We start from the raw sequence: 24,413 nt of genomic DNA, 5'->3' as shown, positions 1-24,413 counted from the left end.
AATCCTACAGTTTCCATACATGAAAGATGGGGAAGTAACATATATCAAGTAAAACCATAGCACTTCTTTCTTATGCATATATAACCTTCACAGAAAACATGAGGACATCGGCAAAAATGACATGGGTTCTACATATGGATTGAGTAAAAATGCAGATGTCATCATTGATTTTTTACTTTATAAATACGAGAGATTCCTAATTTTGTATTATGAGCCAATCAATATTGAGATATTTAATAGGTTTAATTGTCACCTGTTTAAAGTAATGGAGCAAACAGTGTTGGTGGGAATTTATAATAGGAAGTTAAAATTGAAAACCAGTGGACATACAGATATGATGCAGATTTCCGCAGTTGTCTTTGTTCCTTGGGAAGCCTATAAAATTTTGACAGCCAGAACAAGATCCTATTACTCAGGGGAAACAAAATAAATGTCTTTGCATTTAATATAGGAAATAATGTGTTTCATAGCCTCTTTGTCACATATTATTTATTTCTTATCCTTGCAAGTATTGTATTTGATTTCTAGTGCACAATTATATTAAATGGAAATATGAGTAGTACTGAGGAGAAAATAAAACCATCTGTTTGAACATACAGAGTTGAAGTTTTAATAAAAAAGAGGTACTCTTTTAAAGGCCATATGAACATAATACCCTAGGACCACAAATGTGTTTCTAGTGGGAGAATGACATTTTCGTAAAGATTACAAAAGCATTAAGCTTGTTACTTTTTAAGCTTCTAGTAGGGGGTAAGATAACAGTATCTAAGTTACTGAAATGTCAATTGAACTGGCAGAATTTCAAAGCTGGTAGCATGCCTGAATACCTTCCTTCTTTTTAGAGCAGTTGCTTGAAATTACTTCTTAAGCCCATAATATGAAGATGGGCAATGAATTCTCATTATTGACTCTTTGTCGTATTGAAAAGATGCCCATTCCAGAATTTTATTATCATGTTGTTTATTTAGTAAGATAAGGAAACATTAACTTTACTTTTCAAATTATTTCTGTATTTTGAAACATGAAATTCTTTATGTTCTTTTGGGTTATATTTTTTTAGACTGTTGTGTCCTAATGAAGTTCTTCCACTTCATCTTTTCCAACAGGAACTCGAATCAGTTTTCTGAAGGTTGAAAGGGGCATAATTCCATTCTTGGTATTTTTTTTGCTTTCAAAATGTCCACAATTAGCAAACACCAACTAATTATCTTCCTTTTTGCTCTCTCAGCACACCTGCGTGTTCTTCCTCAGCGTGAAGAGAGCATTTAACTCACTATGCCCTCTAATTATTGCATTCTCCTCCCAAGTTTAAAAGATGAAAGTGATTTACTCTCCAGTCTGATGCTTTGTGAGTGGTCAGAGGTCAATTTGAGATTTATATACTGTAGTATTCTGTTTAATAATAAAAAGTCAGAAAATCTGAGAGAGAATTACTAAGCAAGGCTCTCTTTTACTTCAGAATGTAGGCCTGTATGAAGAAAAGTGTGTAGAACTATGGCAGATAAGAGAAAATTTCAAAAATGTCTTTTAAAGAGGCTCCTGAAGTATTCATTGAAAAGAAAGTTGTTACAGGAGTCTTTTCAATATATGCATCTACCATCATATAATCACAAGTTAATTAGAAATTCCTGGCTGCGATTTTTGTTAAGACAAGAGAACCTCTTCTGTCACAAAATGTGTATTTGGAAAGCAAATTTAACTTTAAAAGGGCAGAATTATTTTAGTCACAATAGTTTGTTTTGCAGAAAATTGTATGTGTTTAAATTGGAGGTGTGTCACATTGACAAGATGGATGTTGCATGCTAAGTTAGAACATTAATCTCCTTTTTACTGTGCCTTAGGCTTAGAAATTAAAAAAAAAACCTCCATGTTCAATCAAGGTGCTACTGAGTTTTTGAAAAACAAAGCTTTCAGTCATTTTCTAATGCTTTTTACTACATTGGGTGAATATAGCAAGGCAATGGAGATATTCCTGTCTGTCTGATCTAGAGAGAATAAGGGTGGTTATAACCCAGTCCAACTTCTTAATTAGAAATTTAGCAGTTAGTTAGTGCACTGGAGATTTTTAGTACCCCTAAATGTTGGGGACTGTCTGGAATTGGATCAGTTATTGGTCTCAGACTTTCAAGAAGAGCTTCCTTTTCCTCAGTAGCTTCATACACTGATGATCCTCTGGCTAAGATCCAAATCTTTCTATTTAAGTACAAGGGATGGTGTACTGACGTGCTGTTGATGTGCTAGGAAAGTCCAGCAATTTCTGTAACATAGAAATTAGGTGTTCTGTTACACACAGTACTATCAGCTCAACTATAAAGAGGTGTTATAAGAGTGTAGTCTCAGCTCAATGAGTAGGAACCTATATGTGTACATCCGTGCCAATGTATGATTAATCCTTCATTTGTAACACAGAGAATATTCTAGCCTTTCTGCAAAATATTTGTTAAAAGGTTATGAATTTCCAAACTTATTTCTCGAGAAGTTCCTAAATGATAGTGTCTGCCCTTTTTTCTGTATGCCTAGACTTATTTCTGGTTTTTATATTCCTCATAAAAGTAAGCATGAGAACTTTGTGGTGACTTTGCTTAACTAGGGTTTATGAAATATAAAGAGGTAGGAAGCAGAAATACGAGTATTGACTCCAGCTTTATAAGTAATTTTTTGAATGTTTTCTCTTATTAGAACAAAAGCTGTCACTATCTGCCTCTGTTACATCTTGGAAATTCCAAGGAGCAAGAGAAGCAAAAGTGACAGGGGCACTTTAATCTATTATTTAAGGAAATACATAATATCATGCGTAGACTACACAAAGGAATGATGAACACTTGATAGAAATTCCTGATTGGTTGAAAGTTCCTAACAGTCTGATTTTAATAGAATAGGTCTGATGTAATGAACCAGTCTGTGAGACACCCAGCCATTCCGCTGCGAATGTAAATGCAGAGGACAGAAACAAAGCTAGCAGATACTTTTATATTTGCGGACATTAAAGAAGTTGCAATCAGATTAAAATAAATATGGTAATTACTGTGTTTTCAAATACAAATTACAGTTGTCTTTTATCAGGCAAGTGTTTTAAATGGTTTACAGGAAAACACATGCAAGTCCTATCAAACTTAGAATTCATGAGAAAGTTCGACAGACCTGGCAGTACTTAATTTTTCTTTCAGCAAAGACTGAAGAAGATTGACCTCCTAGAGTTCTTCAAGAGCTCCTCTGTTTCAGAATAGATGCTATCTCCAGTTTCCTACACGTTCCCTCAGTTCTTATGCTTTCTTCAACTGCTCTACATTGGTGTTTTCTATGCTTGTGTGTGAAGACTTCAGAGAACACAGTGACTCCCTCAGCCCACACTGTAGGCAAGAAAATTCAAAAAATGTGTGTGGAACCCATTTCTGTCATTGCTAAGGCCAGAATATGGTTTCAGCCCTACTGAGAAGTATTACAAAGAGTACCATTGTGTCATAGGATAATTCTTGCAGTTTTCTGAAGAGGACTGTTTGCTTACAGTCACTACTTCAGAAGAAATTGTCAATTATGGAACAGTACCTAAAAAAAAAACCCAAAACATAAATGGTCTAAACAACTGCAAATATGGTCTGTCTACAAGTTTTCTCGCCATTTTAATTGAAGGGAAGTTTAAAGAATGTCTGCTATTTCCTTATTTTGATAATTATCAGAAAATGATTGGATACCAGCTGCTAAATTCCTTAAATGGACCCATCATTAATTAGTTTTAATTCAGAGACTAATTCATTTGTTTAGATTTGAATTCTTTAAAATGTTATTGTATACCAGAAATTGCAGTGTATAATCGGAATGTCTTTTAATTTATTAGAAGATACGTGTGTTTTTGAAAATTAAGAAGTAGGTTGAGTCTTTTGTTTCAGAGCAAGCTAAGATAGGTATCTGTATAGAAAGTAGTTTTATTAAACATTATTACAGGGCACTTCATCCTCAGAGCACTTGGGGAAGTCTCTGTAATTTGTTCAACAGAGTTGTAAAGTAGCTGTAAGCTGTCAAGGAGTCAGATTGGTGAGATGATTTGCTCATAAATTTGGTGTCAGAGCATGATCAGATGTTCTTGCTCTCCAACCTGTGTTTCCACCACTGGTCTATCCTTTCATCAGTTGGTCGGTGAACATGATTTCAAGTAAAGATTTAATTTTGGCAGACTATACACTCAGTGTTAACAAAGGACTTAAGGATTTGGTACCAAAGATCTAGCAACCTGATATGGAATCAACCTTCATGATGAGGTGAAAACTGATCTCATTTAACTGGGAAGATATTGTGGAGCAGATTTGATTAAAATTTCATGTATAGCGAATCTCTTTCAAAAGATTAGTGTAGTCTTCACTAAGGTGGTTTAATAGCTGGCAGTGAGATATCTCTTTCTATGACAGACACACTCTCTTGATTAAATATATGCAAATTTATACATGCTTACCATGTTTATACGTAAGTTGAGATCCCTTACTTCACTGTATTTGTTTGACACATGCTGAGTATGGATGTATAGTATAAGCACTTACAAAAGTCACAAGTTAACGGTGATGTCTAATAAGAAAATGTTTGCTATCTTTAGATCTGTGACCATTTTTTTTTATAAAAGGGGACAAAAATAAGGCAACATGTAGTCTTATTTGCATAAGCTGCTTTGTCAGATTCTCCTGGCACCCCTGATTTTCACTGAAACTAACAGGGAGCTGCAAAGCAAGACAGGTGTTTAAAAAACCTTAAACACTCGGATAACAGTTTGCATCCATGTGGTTTCCTCTGCTTCACTGATAGTTTTTTATGGGTCTGTCAGTTTCAATCAGCAGAGAGTACATGTGATCAGTATATCTGATAAACTTGTCAATGCCTTTTTAAAGCAGGATTCCCCAACCTATTCTATTCCACTCTCCTCCCCCCCTTTCCTTTTTCATCATTTCAAGTAGAATCTTGATAAGACAGAGAGACGTCACAGGCAGCTGTGTATAGCTAGCTCAGGCTACAACTAATTTGTGCAGGAAAAAATTAAATCAGGAGGTAAATTATTTCATGATTGCTCATTCCCAACAGAGTTGGGCATCATTCTGAAGAAAATATCAAATAATTGGTTTCAGGCCATGTCAGACACATGCAATTCCCTTCACTAATGGCTATGTGAGGTAGCACTAGGCCTCAGGGGTCACCAAAGAACTGAAAATAGCTTAGTGCCAGGCACAGCAATAGAGAGACAGAGCACATAGGAAATGAAGTGGCAATAAGTGCAATCTATAGGGGAAATGTGCTTCACTTGGAGTTTAATATATTGGCTTAGAATCTGGCAGTAAGCCATGCAACAATTGTTTACCTTTTTGTCAGCATCTGCATCTGTTCTGTTTTGTAAATGGCACTTAACTTTCAGTCAGTAAATGCTGGAATCAATAACAACTGTTAAGGGATTTCCTTTCTTTTTTTTCGTATTCCATAACAAATGCATGCTACAAAATATGTTTGCCTTAGATTAACAAGGAACAGACATTAACAGGGTCAAAGGGATTTGGTTGGGAACATTTTATAGCTTCTTGGGTTTGCAGTAATTGTATCTGTGTGATTTGAATGTATCTTGTAACCTATCCAAATTAAACTGTTAAAAAAATGCTAGCATGCAGTAATGAAGATGATTTTTTATAATTATCTTAAGTACTGTGTATAGAAAACTGCTGGCACTGTTTGTATTAATTTAGTTCTGTGTAATATTGTGTATTACATCTGCTATGCAGAAATATTAAGTTGCCTCTTACAGTATGAGGAAATTAGTGATTATATCCAGCAATACTAATTATTTAAACCTAGCAGTTACATTAAAAAACATACACCAACATGCAGTTTGAGAAAACTGTGAGCAGATGTCCATAAAAATTGAATATATCATTACTAAACGCAAGGGAAAGAGTAATGCAGTTTATATACAAGCTCTGTTTAGGAGATAGTGTGCAGATGAATGCTGTCATAAATGCAAGATTGTTATAATAGTTATAGCATCTCTTAAAAGTTAATATCGCTGAGAGCTGAGGAACACATTATTGTTAATGGAATTTATGTATGTAACTCCCTGTGCACTGCTTTGAAAATTTACCCCTTGAAATATCCCTATACACAGTGACTATCAGTAGCTGAGTTTCTGTTGCTTTATTAGGCTATTTCTTTTCAGATATTAACAAAATGTTAGTTCCATTTTTGAAAAGGCTTTATTATTTGTATGCAGGTTGTACTTAGGTTTTAAGTTTAATATTACGCTTTATCTTTTTTTATTTTCTTCCTCATATAGCTTTATTGGATGAAATCCCTGACATCACTTTCTTGTGTCCCTTGTAGAACAATATTGTAAATCTATCTTACATGAAATTAAGCCTTATAAATGGGGGCAGGGGAATGATATTTAATGTATTGGGAAGGTATTTTATAGTAAAATTGATTAAAAGGGTTTTAAACCCTTGGTTCCTGCTGAGGGAGAAATCCCCACTGTAATCACTGAAGAAGACAGTCATCAGGTTGCTTTCCAAGGACTCCATCATGAGTCTCAGAAGCAGTTTAGCCATGTGGCTCTGTACACTGAGTAGTAGTGCTAATTAATCTGAGATCAACACTGTTGTAGTGTAGCTATTCTTGAACATCCACAGCCAGCTCACCTATGATGCAGGGATTTCTGCACCACACTACTGTGTCACATCCCTGGGTGGGTTGAAATGATCAGAATTAGCCATTCAATTTTTTGAGTTGTTGTGAATGCCACATTTTTTAAAACATATAAGGTGCCACGCTCATGAAAAAAAAAATGAAGAAAGAAAAAAAAATCACAAAAGTTACGTTAGAGTTATGGGATTCATTTATATGCATATTTTCTCATGCCTTTTGAGATTTTAAATGCTTCCAGGCTGTAACCAAGGAAATTGGAAACACTTTATTTAATGGTTTCAAGAGCTACAGCTTTGAGGAAAGTACCACTTTTGAAACTTGCTATAAAATCACAAGTTAGCAGGTGTACACAGGTCATTTCAGTCTAGCACAGCCTTATTTCTCATGATGCTTCATTTTTAGAGATGAGGGCAAATCTTGTTAAGTAGTAAGATAAAGGCAGATATCTTGCTACTTAATTTAAGTATTTAGGAGAAGCTCAGGTACTATGATCAAGACCTTTATTGAATGTGTGTCCTTAGCTCTGTGTTGCTTGAAAATTACTTATTAGCTGGCTTGGAATTCATATGGATACTTCTCAACTTCATCACTGGTGAAGTGAAATTCTCTAATACCATCTTTTTTATTTCTAAGAGCTCCCAAGTGATCAAATTATTTTGCAGAAATTATATACAAATATGTAAGAGAAGGCTGTGATTCAGTGTTCAAGACATATTGCGTCCATGCTGAATTTAACCTTGACGTTTGAATGAAATTTTTTGTTAGAATTAATTAGAATTAGCTCTACAGTGTATTTAATTTATCTTATTAGAAGATGAGGTATTAATTTACTGTTAGTATTGCAAAGTTTCACTAGTAATCCCTATGTGTCTCTTTTTACAGTATTGATAGTGTCTGTTTCACTAGACTATATCCTGTATAGGCATATTTTTTAGTTGTTGATGTAGAAAAAAGTGGAAAAGACTTAGAGAAGGGCAACAAGGTGATAAAAAATGTACAACAGCTTCCATATAAGGAGAAATAAGCAAGCTACAATTCTTCAGTTTGAAAATAAAATTAAGATGGCAGGATACAATAGATTTCTATAAAATGAAGGGAAGCATTATAAAAATAAACAGGTATCAGTAGTTGACTGATTTTTAAAACTAGTTGGCATCAGGTGAAGCTTGAAGATGAAATATTCAAGCAAACAAAATGATGTATTTGTTAACCCAGAGTGTAAGTAAAGTTTGGAACTTCTTTCCACAAAATGTTATGGATGGTAAAAATTTATGTGGGGTGAAAGGGTAACTGGAGAAATTGATGAAATAGAAACCCACTGCAGATTATTAATGTATGCCACATCTGTGGAAGCTGCCCAACTGCAAGTGGTCAAGAGGTAGGTAAGCTCTGAGGAAAAAAAAACGTTGTATATGGTTTTGTTGTTGTGTTTTTATTGAGTCTTCCTCTTTCAGTCATTGTCCAAGCCCAGGATAAAAGACTCTGTAGCTGAACCCAGTATAGCTACTCTTACAATATTATGTTCTTATGTTTATGATATATAGAGACTCTCTTAGCCACCCCTATTAGATGTGCTTATAATTTTTTCAAATTATATAATTTGCACTAACATTTCTTATAATTAGTCTAAGTGAAAATAATTTTCTATTACTCTCTGTTCTCAGGATTTTATATTAAAAACTTTGGTGAAGTTACCATTTACTTGTTTGGAGTATTGTGTTTTTCATAATCCAAGAAAAGTGTTGAGTCAAGCATTTTTATTGTTTGTTAGCAGAAAGAATGGTTTGCCAGCTAGTTAAGTTAAAATTGTTTTCAGTCTACTTTTTCAAGCCTAAGATATAAGAATAAAAATAATTTAAGGCAGTATGCTTATCTGCAGTTTAGAAGTTCTGAGGCCTTAGAATGCTATCAAAAGTCTAAGTAAATAGCTAACTGACTTTTTTGTGTGTGTGTAACTTCATCTGCACCAAAACAAATGCTGATTTTGCTGTTTTCTAATTAATCTTTTTCATAAGTATATCACTTAAACCTGGTTGTTGAAAATTATGAGTGCTTACATTTTGTAGGGTGTGTTTGCACTACATGCTCATCTCAAATTATCAGTATCTGAATCTAAATATTTACTGTTAACCAAATGTCATAATTTGTGCAGTGAAACAGCAAAACCCTGTGTATGTTACTGCTCCTTGACTGCTTCAGCAGAAATTTGTTTCTGAATGTTACCTATGCTCTTTCTGTCTAGGTTCTTTCATCATCTTTTCTGTAGAGGTCCTCCAATTGCAGGAGAATTTTCCAGTCTGAAGAAGGAGGGAGGAAAGCAAGAAATTGTGGGATGACCTTTGCAAGAATTTCAAGTTTTAAGTGATTCAGCAAATTAGCATAGGTAGAGATGACCCATAACCTGGGTTACAGTGGATCTTCTGTTCTAAATTACACAACAGCTGAGGAAACTCGTTTGGGTTTAGAACATTCAAAAATGCAACCGAAGAGTTTTTCCATATGGATGGTAGAACTGTTTTGGCTTAAATGTACCTAAGAACCTGGATTAGTTGTATGTTAAAGAATGCAAGACCCAGGGATTTTATGTTAAGATGTTAAAACACTTTTATGAGAATTTTGAGAATTAGATTAGTATTTAGGTTAAATAATAGACAAGGATAGAACAGAAGCTTAGATTGTTTTGAAAGGCTGTATAAAAAAAGTAGATCAAACTTGATTTGTACTTTCTTATTGATTATGTTTATCATAACTTAACACCACCTTAATTTGGAGGATGTAGGACCTGGAGTATTCTGCTTGTTTCCTGTATTTTTACATTTTTTACTACCAGGCCTTCTTCTCTGCCCTGCAGTGAATACCTTTTATTACTTATGGTTGTGGCACTGATGCCTTCACTCAGGGCCTCTCCTCAGGTGTGTAATATCTAGAGTGGCCATATTTCATCCTTAGACTTTCCAGCATTTGAGGCTTTCCTGCTGCTTTGGAAAGGACTATGCATTTGTCACTTTTGTGATGTCATGAGGCTTGGATGAGATCTGAACAGAAACTTGAAATCTAGTGTAGTTAGTCTGTCTCTAACCCTGAGTTTAGCAGGATGGTTGATCAGCTAGGTCAGAGTGCACATTCCTACCTCCTGAAGATTATTAGTATGCTTCCGTCCAGATACAACCATCCAAGTGGTGTCTGGTAAGATGGACTGCTTCATTCTTCAACAAGTGTGGCATGTCCTTCAGATCTTAGGAAAATTTCTTCAGCTTCAATCCATTCTGCTAAAGTGAAATGCCAAACTTGAAAATAAGTGCCCCCAGTTTCCCTGGTGCTGCATCAGCTGTCTTGGCACCAGCATAGTCTGGCAAACCTTGCACAATTTGATAGACAGTCAATATTAGTTTTATCTAGGGCTTCTTTTTCTATAAGCAAAGCTCTGAGGCCTTAGTCTTCAGTCATTGCCTGAGCTACATCACAGGCATCCTGATGTCCATCTCCACCAGAGCTATGTCTGTGACTGGCCATGGACCCCATTGATTCACACTTCCTGGCTTGAGCTTGAACCTGCCTTATCACCATGGTCTTGCTTAATGATCACTGAACTGCATCTGACTCTTGGTTACCCTCACCAGACCTGATCCTGACTTCAAGCTGCAAATAAACTTCCTGGCTCGACCTCAGATTTGCATCATCACCATGAACTTGGCTGATGATCTGGACCCCCGGTTGAAACCTATCATCTCTGGGTCTGCCCTGCTTGCCTTGCTTAGGGACTGTGGGATGGGGCCCTGGCTGGTGAGGAACCTGTCCATATTATCCCTGGTCCCCTCAGGGACCAGCCAGCCTTCAGTGCTCCCTGACACTGTGCTTGGTTAGGATTTTTTTTGTTGTGCCTAAAGATAGCTCATCATACTGGCTTAGGATTTTTCTGCTGACAGATTTGGCCTCCAGAGCAGTTCAGAAATCATCAGTATAGGCAATGGTTTTGTACAGCAGTATTTTTGTGATTCTTGTTCTGCACAGAAAGAAGCCTGAGGCTGTGTTCAGGAGCTCAGAACCTTTTCTTACTCTCTGTATTTGTTTTGTTCCTGACCTCACCTCTGTTTAGAGCAATATTTGCAAAATCAGCTCATTACCACGTTGACAATGGATGTATGATCCACTTTGCCTCTCTGTAGCCTCTGTACAGCCTTTCTGTCCCTTTTCAGAAACTCCTCTCACAAGGTAGTGCTTCAACAGGAAGCCAACGTGTCCTGTTGTTAGGAGACACTACAGAGGTCCTGTTGATGTATGCCGGTAGCTAAAGGTTCTGCTGCAGCTATTTCCTTGTACACGGACTACATGAATTAAACTCAGACATGCAGAAAAAATCAAATCTAGAAGAATGATAGTAGCAAACTGTAGGTGGCTCAGGAAGGAAATTGGTTTCTGTCATGTAACTTGCTACATGCTTCCTTCTATTTGCAATTAGATTGCAATGCCATTGCTAACTCTGATTCGTGGCTAGCTGAGATCAGCTTCATGTACTTCTGGTTACTCTCTGCATGGTCATCTGTGAATTGGCTAGGGTGCTGTCAACACCTTTAGACCGTTTTCATCACAGAGGGATGTCTTTCTTTATGTACAATGTCACCTGAGTGAATGAGTTATGTGAATTCTCTGACCTAACATCGTAAGTCATGACCCATTTATTAACTTTTTTAGAGTAACCATACACTACTCTGTGAGTAGGGCTGATTCTCCTCCAGACAGGTTCATGATGCGAAGACTTGGTTGAACAGTGAAACCTCATGTCTATTTCACATCTGTCCACATGGATGCCTGTACTCTTCATGACAATCTTCTGCAAGACTCAAGTCTGTTTCCACATTTTCTGTATGCCATCGCATTGGCTGCTTAACTGCTCTTACATGTGTCTTAAATGTTTCTGTCCTGTGGTTGTCCAATCATATCAATGTCTGAGGAGAAATGCCATTTCATTCCCCACTGCTAAAAAATGGACTATGATGTGCTCATTCAAGCAGCCTGGTCAGTGGTCTTCAAAGTCGAATGCTGCCGTCAGTATTCTGAAACCTGCCATTCTGGGTTGTGTATACAATCTTTCAATCAAATTTTGGATACTCAGGTATATGCACACTATTTGGTTGTCAGGCACTAAATAAATGAATTGTCATTTCTGGGGGACAATAAAACTGTGGGCATGGAAATGACCATATGTGAAAGGAAATGCACTTCTGGCGGTTCCCTCTGTCCAGTTCTTCCAAATTGCTGTGGATGAGCTAAGCAGAGTTGAAGTTCAGGCTAACTTCTTCCAAAAGTTGGACTACCCAATCACATGCTTTTGTTACCCAAACCCACAAGAAATAGCACCAGTCTTACATAAGAATTAGTCTGTGTCTGTGTTTCTGGCATGCTTATGCTTCTGCAGCTGTAGAGACTGCACTCTTTAGTAAGACCCATGGTTTCTGTATGAGTAAAAAGAGATGGAACAGTGGCTTGCAGTGATAGTTCTGGATAACTCAGGTGAGTAGTTCAAAGATTACTGCCCTGAGTCAAGAGCCTCAAAGAACTGTGAGCTGTGCAGCATAACACATAATTTTATGTGAGCTGTGTGGGTCAGCAGTTGAGAGCTGTTACTGGGCTAGCACTTGTCCTTTCAAATACCTGTTTCATTATTACCTTCAATTTTGGTTGATAGCCAGGTTCAATGATACATCAGCATGATTTGTGCTGATTGCTAATGTGAGAGTATGTGGCTTGACCCATCCATAGTGTTGTAACACAAAGCTTGTGTAAATGATGCATGAATCTTTGTCACATCTTTGGTATACTTTCATGTCAAATGTAAGTCACATTACATTTTCTTTATCACAGCAAAGCCTATCAGAGGACAAAAGAAAATTTAAGAATGGGTTACCCGCAGTATATTAAGCTCTCTATAAATCCTATATAGGTATTTGTTTATTTAGTTGGTTGGTTGATTTTCTCCTTCCAGAGAAGTCTTAGGATCTGGGTTGTGTGATGCATCCCAACTTAAGGATTCTCTGCCTTACAGCTTGGATGCAGGATGGTTGTTTAGCCTGCTTCCCCTAGTGTCAGCAATTCTAGGAGAATAATATTTGTTACATTGTGGTCTCATCTTATCTGTCTGTTTTCTAATGCCTTTATCTTGACCATCTTCTGGTCACAGAGGTTTGCACATCACTTATGTTGAATTGGGTCACCATGTTCTCACTGCCCATAGTTTATAGGTTTCTGATGAGTTCCAAACCTGACTGACTCGAGGGGTTTCAAGTTCATGCTTCAGGCCTTCATGACTGCACTTAAACCACTGTTCTCTTACCTCCTTTCCTCTTGACTGTGAGGGTTGGCTACTTATCAGGTGAAGGGGCTTATGTTTGTGCCTTTCTATCAAAGACAGAATTTCCTCTATGCTTACCTCCATTTATTTCTTAATTTTTTATCAAAGTTTTATGTCAGCCATGACATTAACCCAATTTTCTTCTCTACCTTCAGGCATCTAGAAATTTATCTATACCTCACAAACTAAAAGTCCGAAGGGCTTTTCTAGACATTTGTAGAACATATATAGTATTAAATAGTAAGCTTTTGCTCTGATGATTATATAAGTGTTCATTTGCATATACTATAATATGCTTTGTCATATATTAAAGTGTTCTCTCAACTTCTTAATGGCATGAAAAAAGAGGGGTCTTTGAACTTACTATCTTTGGCTTCCAGCTGACATGAACTTCAAATGATCATTGAAAAAGTTTTTACTTTTTTTCTGAGTTTGGTAATATATTCTAATATTACTGTGGTATACCTTTGGCTTCTAGGTCCACTTCCTTTTAGTGTAATGAGGACAATATCGCTTGGGGCAGTCAAATAATTGGAAGGTTTCCTTGTTCCTCAAGAGAGAGGGCAGGAGCATCACAAGGTTTTCAAATTATAGGAGGCAGAACTAACGTTCCATTGATTTTTATGATGTGATTTGTGGTACTTACATCTTGGATCTGTTATTTCTGGATGTCTGCAGACTCAGGCAGTCATTTCATGTCAGTTAAACTCAGTTTATATTATCAAGTTTTCAGGTAAAGGAGAAAAATTGTCTGAATAGCAGAATGTCTTTTTTTGGAAGTTTAAGACTTAAAATTGGAAATCCAGTGATACAGATATTATTTACTTGTTATTCAGAGAGGAAAGGCACTAACAGAAGCAATTATGCGTAACGCTTTCTTTTGACATTCTTAGAAATGCAAGGGACTAGCATGACTACATCTGTTTGGAACTTTGAGGAAATTCAGATGTGGATGCAAAACTCACAGTTCAATCTCTAAGGCTGCAAAACTGGAATAGCAAATTAGGGAATTTGTATTCAGAGCTCAGCTCTGCTACTTAGATCTATGTCTATTTAAAAGTGATTTGTGAATACCTAAAAAAAAATATCTAGGAACTCTGAGGAAAAAGGGAGGTACTGCATACTTCAAAATTGCAAAGGTAAGAGAGATTTGACACATAAAAGTACATTTCAATCAATTTCTATTTGTTTTCGTCTTTCAGAGCTTCCCTTTCAAACTACTCTGGCTCTCACTCTGACACTTTCTACATAAACTGTTCTGCTGATGTTACATCTGCAACAGAACTGCATAGGAACATGGTATCAGCTCACCACAATTTCCATAGAAGTGCAAATTTGTTACATTTAAAGAAGTTATAAAATTAAAATACTTAAAACCATGTGGTTTGGTAATACTGAATTGGAAACAGCTCACAGTCTTTTATAAGACTGACTGTGCTCAAATCAGAGTTCCCTGGTTGATGTGACATGATTATATGTTATGATTACAAGTGTTAACCTTTCAAAATAAAATGTTCAGTTTCTTCTTTTAAATACCAAATGCTTATAGGTATAATACTTGCTGATATTTGTTCACTGACAGTCTCACTTGTTTTCAAACCCCGCATATTTAAAGTTGTGGAGTGTTAGATTGATGTTTCTTTTCACTCAAATGTCATATTCATCAACTGTATTGTGCTAGCAGATTGTTAAACAGACAAGGTGACTTGCAGAGTGACAATGTAGTGATGTGATGTCCCAAACCATTAAAATATAGTAAAGACGTGTTTTTTTCCTTTTGTTCAATCAGTTTTTGCAACACAGTGTTTTTTCCGTAAAACATGCATGAGAAGGTTTCTGAGTAGATCTGTTGCTTGGAAAAAATCCTAGTTAATGAATAACAAAACCTGGAATTCAGTTATAACTTCCCAGATAGTTGAGAAATGCCAAAGATTTAGGAAGAACTAATGTAACAGTATTTTACAATGAGGCAAGGATACATTATGCTATGACAAAAAACGAAATTACTTGATGTATTATACTTTATTACATAATCAGTTTTGCAGGGTCATTTTTTAAGCAATAGTAAAAGGTATTTTATGATTTTACTTGAACAGCCTCCCAAGAATACCACAAAAAAGGAAGGAACTTCTACTTAACATTGTATCAACTCAAATGTCTTTCTCAACTTATCAAGCTCTTTTTATTAATGGAAGAAAAAATTGAAGAGCTCTCTGCAGAAATTCTGTTGGTGCCTTCATCTACGGAGAAGAATAAGAATGTTCAAGGTAATTAACACTTTTCCTTATTTATTGATTCTACTCTGTGCAAAAGGATAATTTTATATGATTTTCAACATGAATTACCTAATTTATGCCATCATATTTTATAAACAAGTTTACTACCATATCCACTGAAAATCTTTTTGAAATATGGGGATTTACATTTGAACACAATGACTTGTAGAAAAATACTGATGGTTGCGTGTAAAGATGTGATGTACAGTAGTTATTGACAGAGATTCATAACAAAAAACTATCGAACACTGTAACATAATGTCTTCTATTGAATTATCTATAAAATCCTGTGTTTCATATAGGACTAAACAATAAATTGAGTGAATTCTTTGAAACTGTGACTGTTTCTGAATTTGTCCTTGAAACCTGTCTTTTTCAAAAGAGAAAAACACTGACTTGAACAAGTAATTGATCTTAGTATACATGCAACTAAATGTTTTAGTATATAGTCCTGCTTTAACCTATAGTTCTCACAAACACTTACTAATATGTACTATGTATGCTATCATGCTTATCCCACTGGCTTCAGTGGGTATTTTATAGAAGTAGGCTCTACATCAGAAAGTAAACTGCTTCACGATCAAGCATCAAGTTTGCATTTGCTTTAGATTCCAAGCTCAATCTGTTTTTCATCTAATTGCATTCATGTCATATGAGGAGAACCTGAAATCCTGAAAATTCAGGTGGATAACACCTTCCAGGTCACAGTATGCTCATAAATGTTCTTCAACTCTGCTACTTCTGCCAGTAGAGAGATTCCAGGTCACCAGAGAGCAAGTGGTTTCAAGAGCTTTGATTATATTGCAGGAAAGGATCAGACCAGAAATGAGGCCAGGCTGCTTAGGGAGAGGGGATAGGTGGAGTCAAATATTTGATATCTCTGTAGTCAAGCTGCAGGCAGAGAAGAAAGGTGTTTTGGGAATGTGGTCTCAGAGTGCTAAATGGATAAAAAATCTTAAAAAATGAAATAAGAAGAGTTCTGAGGCACACATTTTGTTGATGGATTCTTATCTGAAATACTGACACTCTGAAATAAAGAAATACAGGTTAACCTATGTATTTTTAGAACATACATCAAAGCTCAAATAAAATTTGCATTCAAGTTCCATTTTTGCTATTGGTTTCAATGTATTTCTGCCTCCTTTAATCTCTCAGTTTTACTAGTTCTCAAGAAATGTTAAGCTATTATACACTATGTTTTACGTTTTATGGCCTTGATCCTACAAAGAGGTGTTACAGTAAACTTCTCATAGCGGTAATGCGGAGGATAGGATATGCATTCAGTAAAGGCAATTTTAAACGTTCTTTTTATTTGTATGTTCTGTGATAAAAGGTAAAAAAAATTAAAAACTCCTGAATGAGAAATTTATTTTACATGTTTAACTAACTACACTCAAAGATATGTGATCTCCAATAATTCAGAGAACTTAATGATTGCAACATTAACAATAAATATTTTACTTTCCAGGAAGTATATTTAGGACTTAATGCTGCAGACATTTCTCCAAGCTTAATCACATTCAGAACTGTTCCTCAAAAGTGTGTTAAGCCTTCTTCTTTGAGGAATATTCCTTTAAAGTAATCATGTCTATAGCAAGTAGGTTCTTAAATGGTACCTCTACTTAATCAAATCTGAATGGGGAGTACTACTAGATCTTGTTGTGGGAGGCAGTCTTCTGGGTAGAAGGCCTGTTCTAAAGAAAATGTAAAATTACTTTCACCCTGGAACACAGGTGAAGGTAAATCTTTTACAGGTGATAGTAGTGAAATCATCAGACGTACCTTTGTTTTTAGTGTTGCTGTTCTGATCAGGTGGTTTTATTCATAAAATGTTGCTCAGTTATATCAGTTTCTGGAGAATAAGTGAAGAGAAGACATGGCCAGTCTTTGAAAAACTGAAAAAAAAGAAGTCTGGCTAGAAGATGGGTTTATTGGTGTTATTTTCACTTCATATTATCAGAAATCTCAGTTGTAGTGATGAAGTGAAAGATGATTTGATATGGGACAATGAGAGCTATGTTCCCAGTAGTTCCAGGTTCTGTTAAGTACCAAAAGGGATTTAAATTTTTTTCTGTTAATGTCCTATATTGATTGGGCTGATAATCTTATTTTTTTCACTGATGAAGGCTGAGTTTTGAGAAGAAGGATTTATTACAATCCTTGCTTTATTTTCATCAAACACATTAAAATGTGTGACTAGAAAATATAATGGCCATCTTCTGTACTTATTTAGAAGCCTTCTTACTAGAAATCTTGCTTAATTTAACAGAACGTAGAGTGCTGGTCTGTTCAAAGCAGCTTTAAATTAACTCAGGTACCAGTATCAGGCTTACAATGCAGCACAGGCTGCAGAACCAGCTTAAGAAGCAGAGCAAATTAGCCCAGATTGAACTGTGTGCTGCTGTTGCTAGAGAGTTACCTGTACTCTCTCTCACTGGTTTAAAGCTAGGTTGGGTGTATCCAAACTACCCTGCAGTCACTGCAGTGTAGGCATATCTGAAGTATATCAGTCCTCTGCAAGTAGTACTGCTGGTAAATTAAGGGAAGCTGGCCAGTTCATGAAAGGTAGGCTAATATCCAAGTGAGTTAAAGTTTCCCTAGGCATCACATAGATTGGAATCTTGCACTTGCTTCCTTTTCTTTTTGGTTGCTTTTAGTATTCACGGGAGCCTTTTTATCTATGTAACTCATGCAGAGATGCAACAAAAATAATGTTTTTTCATGTGCTTGTGCCAAGTGTTGCGTTTATGTGTATAGCTGTTTCAATGGCAGTTTTAGTTGATTTTTGTTCAGCATATCCCATAGTACTTCAATCTTGATATATAGAACGTGTGTAAAGTTCCATCAGAAACAAAGTAGTTCTTTGGATGGTTCCTCTTTTTAAATTTTTTTTTTGTCCCAAAGATGGCATCTGAGTTTTATCTAAACCAGACGGTTTCTTGGCCCTCATTTTTCCCTAAACCCAGCGATGACAAAGAGCAATGGCTGCATAAATTGGATGTAAGAAGAACACTTAGGGTTTATCACAGAAGAATCAAAGATTTCATATCTTCTGACAGATTGTTTGTACTCTTAGGGGGTCTTAAGAGGGGTCAAATGGCTTCTAAGAGTTCCTTAGCTAGATGGTTAAGGGATTGTATTAGGGAGGCGTATGTAGTTAAGGGTAAAGAGGCTCCCAGGGTTTGTAAAGCTCATTACACTAGGACTATAGCTGCTTCTTGGGCGGAGAGGTCGAAGGCTTCCACATTGGAAATTTGCAAGGTGGCCACCTGGGCTTCTCTTCATACTTTTTCATTGCATTATCGCTTGGATGTAGTCTCTTCTGCGGATTCTGCTTTTGGTAGGAGGTTGCTTGTGAACCAAAAAAAGAACAGTGAAGAAAAGAAAGACATGTAGTTCACAGTTCTAGCTGGCAACAAGACAAGTTTCTTTGCAGTGTGCACAATGGAATCCTATGAAGACCAATTTAGGTGGTTGAAAATAGATGTTAGAGGGAAGTACTGCCTACCAGTGTTCTCTGATGGTAACCCCATGGCAGACAATAGCACCAAAGGAAACAGTGAACCAGAGTGAACTCTGTAGGGAGATGGATGTAGGGAGTTTTTTTAGGTGATACAGATAGTTCTCTGACTTCAGTTTGAGAGTTCTGTATCCGGCATCTTCTGGAATATATTCAGAATCCTCATTTTCCCAAATTGCTTTGCACAGATTGAAAAAAAATTCTATGAATTGCATTTTCCGCTCTAACTTCTTTTCACTGTTCTCCATCCTGTTCTTCCTGATTTTATTTTTTTACTTTCCTTTACCAGACTTAACTTAGTGTGTATTCCTCAATGAGCAGTATGTACGTGCAAAATTTTGCACTTGATTTCAAATTATATTTGTGTTATCTAAGCTCAATTTTTAAAAAAGTAGTATAAATACACACTTTATCTACTACCAGTGGTGTTCAAGTTTTCTCTTAAATCAAATTAAAAAAAATCATGAAAGTCATGAAAAGTTCTCAAGACAAATAAATGATGATCTGGTTTTGTTCCATCCGTGAACTTCAGTGTGGCATGTGGACAAGACTGCTGCTCTACCTTTCTGAGGAAAGGTATCCATATTTTTCTAACATTTACAGAACATTTATTCTCAGTGTTGCATAACCTCACTGCATTCCACTACAAGCAACAGGTTTCAGAAAATTGAAGGAGTAACCACCTTCTATTTTTTCTTGACTAGACATTTAACCCTTTCTTCTGCAGGTATCCTGTCATGCCTACTGTGATGAGCTACTCTACTTCTCTGTTTACATTCAGTTGAAATTCCTGAGCTGTTCTGAGCTGTGCCTAGGCACAACTGAATCACAGGGGTTGTTCTCTTTGAAGGAATCTGGAACATTCAGCTGCAGTCAAGGGTTAAGTAGGAAATATTGATTTAGAATCCTGCCAAATTGCATTCTCTTCCCATCTTTAAGGTAGATTTCTCTTCCCTCTGGCTTTTCAGAAGCCTCTTGTTGAGACTTTTAAAAAATCAAAAACATCTAACGTACTTTCATCTGTCTCTCACTTTTTTTTCCCCATTCCAGTGAGAGAGGTGAACTTTGGACAGATCAGATAATGAGTACCAAGAAAAGCTTTTTCCAGTGGAGCTCTTTGAAAACACTGTGGGCAAAGTTGTCAAGCCCTTAGGTTTACAAGCTTTGTCTCAGGGGACTGGGAAGATTTGCAAAGGTCTTTCCTTCATGGCATAAGAAGAAATCCTTTACTCTATATCCATTTCTGGAAAGTGTTATAAAAGGAGCATGGAATCAAATTTATGAGATGCATCCTCTCAATAGACTTTGAAGTTGTAAACATTCAGGAAAGACAGGTGTGATTTTTGCTTTGGTCTCAAAGCAAAATGTTCAAGTAACTTCTTTTTAAGAAATACATAGCTTCAGCAGGTCAATCCGAAGTGAAGATGGAATTTACACTAGGAGGGTGTTTGCTTTCAGATGTACGTTTTCTGTATTTGTGTTATTACAGTTTGCTCAGTATAGTACAACAAATAAAGAGTCCATTACTGAAGATAGAAAGCAAGAGATTTTTTAATCTACAACTAGTCAAATATTTTTTGTTTCTTCTGCTTATTTATATTTGTGGGGGAGTGATATTTCCCATTTCTGCAAGATGTACTATTTCCAGTACACTTTCAATAAAAGTTCTGGCTGAGCTGACTGAATCCAGCTAGTAAGCCACTTTGATGGCACTGTTACTTACCTTATTCACAGTTAGTGAGCTGTCATACAAAAGGTTTCCTTCATGCTTTGCTGTTCTATGCTGCCTGCAAGATGATGTCACAGTGACTGTTCCTAGGACCCTAAACACTATGAAAAAAATAGGAAAGCTGTGGAATGCTGTGGAAAAAATAATTTAATAGAACTTCTTATAGGGAAGAAAAAGAACTATATGAACAATGCAAGAGGTCTCACTGTCATCACCATTACAAAAACAGAAAAATACTGAATTGGAGAAAGAATTAAATACATTGAAGACGAAGGGGACATAGGCAAAAAGATTTGCTTTAACAAGAAGAATAATCCCAGACAAATTTTAATACACATAAGGAAAGTTGGCTGAAGAGTTTTGATTTTAAGTGAAGAACTTGATATAATCTTGTTTTGAATATTTACTATCAAAATGATTCAAGCTGCCTGCCTGGTAAACTGAAGGAAGCACACAAAATATGAGCAGTTTATCAAGGCTGTAGAACATAAAATTTAAGAAAGATATAGTAGGGATTTGTGATTAATCCAGTCTTCCCTAATAATCAAGAATGGTGGAGATGTAGAATATGCTCTGGAAAGGGAGCAAGTATGAAAAACCGAGAAGTTTTCCTTCAGCCGCCATCTTCCTTCTTTCATGACATTCGCTTCTTTCTGCTCACTTTCTGCAAATTCTCTCCTCTAAGCAGCCATATGAGAAGGACTGCATACATTTCTGTCTATCTGTGCAAATGGAGTTTGAGGTTTGGAATTTAGGAGAAGAGAGGAGTCAAAGAATTTCTGTAGAAAACTATGGCTGTCTAGGTAGGGATGCTTCCTTGCCTGCCTTCCTGTCTGCAATGGCAAACTAATTCAGGCTGAGTAGTTTCACTACAGCAGCTGTACCAGTCTCTTGAATAAAGCTGCACTTTTATTTCCCAGGGGAGTTTGCTGATTAGGGCAAGACAGTCAGAAGACAAGTGAAGAAGTAGCAGGACAGGAAGGGGGTAATTTGATATGTGTCTCTGCGGAAACAATGTTTCAGAGGAAGATTGTGGTAACATCTGAAGTGTGGAGGCTTTGGGGGGGCTGCGGCTAGTGTGCAATGATCAATGAAAAGCATGAAGGCAGTCCTTGCTAGCTGGAGGTTAAATTGGAGAAGATTAAGGCCAATTTTACCTAGATGAGGTTTGGGAGAAGCAAAAATTTAGGAAACCAAAGGAACTCAGTAAAAGATAGGAGACTTGACCTCGGGGCTTCTTTCGGAAGACCTGAAAAGGCTTTATATGTGTGTGAGTCTGCATGCAAATGTATATGTATATATATATATGAATATGGGGCAAGAGTGCCTAGGCTGTTAGTTAGATAAGGAGGTGGGGGGATCTAGTAGAACTTGTTAATTTAAAAATGAAGGAACCTTTAAAATGACTGATGCAGACAGAAGCATCATTTGGCCCTTCACTTGTGGTTCTGGAGACACAAATCAGCTAGATACCTCTTTATCTCAGCTGTGAGTTCTTAACAGGTAAGGCAGCAATTCCATGAATACTCAAGGATTTTTAGGTTAAATGTTAAAGGTTTTCTTTAAAGTCTTGGTATAAAAAATTATAAATAGCTGATCTAAGTAGCGACAGTAAGAGAATGTGAATATGTAGATATTCAATTGTGCTTATAGTTAGAATTAGATGTTATATCTATAAGAATGGAGAATTGCAAGGAAAAACAAGACAAATTTAAGGTAGAAAGCACAGAATAGAAAAGATGGAAAATAAGCCAGTCAGTTGGTTTTTTTTCTTTCTGGAGTAATTTCTAAAGAAAACTGTAGGAAATGTCATCATAAAATATATTAAAACATATTGAAAAAAGCAGTAAGTTTATGGTGCTGTCTGTAACATATGTTGAATAATCAGGGAGCTAGATGACCTGGTTAGTCTCTTCTGTTTTTATATTCTACCATTTTATCTTTCATTTTTCGCAGCTCAAATCTGTTTTTCCCTGACGTCTTTTGAAAATGCAAACAAAAACAGTGCTTGGGGAAAAAAAAAACCAAACCAAACAACAACACAAAAACCTTGAAGCTTTAGAATGCTGCATAGGTGTATGAAAAGCAGAGTGTTCATTTTCAGAGGGTGAATTGTTTAGGGGAAAGATAAAATCCACTTTGGGTAAATGAAATCCTATGTATGTGCAAATACTGCGTATTTCATGAAAGCGAAAAGCTCTTTAAACCCTGGCCATGTGTACCACCAGTAGTTTGAGGTGACTGAAGACCTATAAGTTCATGCTTAGAAGATAATCTTTAACAATGCTCGACAGCGCCCCGTTATGTAAAACTTGGTTTTAGGTCTCATGAGATACATTAAATTAGGAATATCTGCACCTGTGTTGTTTACCAGCTTTATGCTAGAAGATGGATTTTTAAAATACCATATTGTTTGGTTTTATTCTCATATTCTTTTTGAAACACAGATTCACAGAATGGTTGAGGTTGGAAGAGACCTTTGGAGGTCATCTGGTCCAACAACCCCTGCTCAAGCAGGGCCGTGTACAGCCAGTTGCCCAGGATCATGTCCAGACAGCTTTTTAGTATCTCCAAGGATGGAGACTCCATAGCCTCTCTGGACAACCTGTTCCAGTGCTCAGTCATCCTCACAGGAAAAAAATGTTTCCTAATGTCCAGAGGGAACCTCCTGTGTTTCCATCTGTGCCCATCGCCTCTTGTCCTGTTGCTAGGCACCACTGAGAAGAGCCTGGCTCTGTCCTCTTTGCACCCTTCCTTCAGGTATTTATATACATTAATGAGATTCCCCACCCCACCCCGAGCCTTCTCTTCTCTAGGCTAAACAGTCACAGTCCTCTCAGCCTTTCCTGATATGTAAGATGCTCCAGTCTCTTAATCATCTTCACGGCCCTTTGTTGGACACTCTCCAGTATGTCCATGTCTCTCTTGTACCGAGTAGCCCAGAACTGAACACAATATTTCAGCCTCACCAGTGCTGAGTAGATAGGAAGGATCACCTCCCTTGACCTGCTGGCAATACTTTGTCTAATGCAGCCAGGAAACCATTAGCATTCTATGAGGCAAGGGCACGTTGCTGGCTCATGTTCAACTTGGTGTCCACCTGGACTCCCAGGTCCTTTTCTGCAAAGCTGCTTTCCAGCTCAGTGGCCCCCCCGCATATATTGGTGCCTGGGGTTGTTCCTCCCCAGGTGCAGGACTTTGCACTTCTCCTTGTTGAACTTTTGTGTGCCCATTTCTCCAGCCTGTTGAGGTCTCTTTGGATGGCAGCATGACCCTCTGGTATATGAGCCACTCCTCCCAGTTTGGTGTCATCTGCAAACTTGCTGAGGGTACACTCTGCCCCATCATCCAGATCATTAATGAAGACATTAAACAGGACTGGACTGGTACTGACCCCTAAGATAGATCACTAGTTACTGGCCTCCAGCTAGACTTTGTGCCACTGATCACCACGCTCTGGGCATGGCTATTCAGCCAGTTTTCAACCCACCTCGCTGCCTGCTTATCCAGCCCATACATCAAGAGCTTGTTTTTTTCCGTAACAGGATCTTATGGGAGACAGTGTCAAAGGCCTTACTGAAGTCCGGGTAGACAATATCCACTGCTCTCCCCTCATCTACCAGGCCAGTCATTTCTTCATAGAAGTTTATCAAGTTGGTTAAGCATGACTTCCCCTTGGTGAAGCGATACTTGAGTACTCCTGATGAATTTTTCATCTATAATGTGCCTGGAAATGGTTTCCAGGATTAGCTCCTACATCACCTTCCCAGGGACTGAGGTGAGGTTGACTGGCCTGTGATTCCCTGAGTCCTCCTTCTTGCCCTTCCTGAAGACAGCTGTGACATTTGCCTTCCTCCAGTCTTTGGACACTTC

At 37.0% G+C, this 24,413-nt stretch overlaps 1 protein-coding gene across 1 annotated transcript in view; it reads left to right on the top strand.

The window, feature by feature from the left end:
• The window catches only part of KIAA0825 (KIAA0825 ortholog), a 255,955-nt gene that overhangs the window by 60,900 nt on the left and 170,642 nt on the right, over nucleotides 1-24,413 (top strand). The window contains exon 5 of the mRNA XM_087761458.1: nucleotides 15,112-15,282. Coding sequence (XP_087617584.1) covers nucleotides 15,112-15,282 — 171 coding nt within the window. The remainder of the gene's footprint in view (nucleotides 1-15,111; nucleotides 15,283-24,413) is intronic.

The sequence above is a fragment of the Nipponia nippon genome, unplaced genomic scaffold (genome assembly GCF_047370975.1).
Source record: "Nipponia nippon isolate SJK-2023a ecotype South Korea unplaced genomic scaffold, ASM4737097v1 scaffold_24, whole genome shotgun sequence".
Taxonomy (NCBI): domain Eukaryota; kingdom Metazoa; phylum Chordata; class Aves; order Pelecaniformes; family Threskiornithidae; genus Nipponia; species Nipponia nippon.
This window is presented reverse-complemented; position numbering and strand designations above follow the sequence as displayed.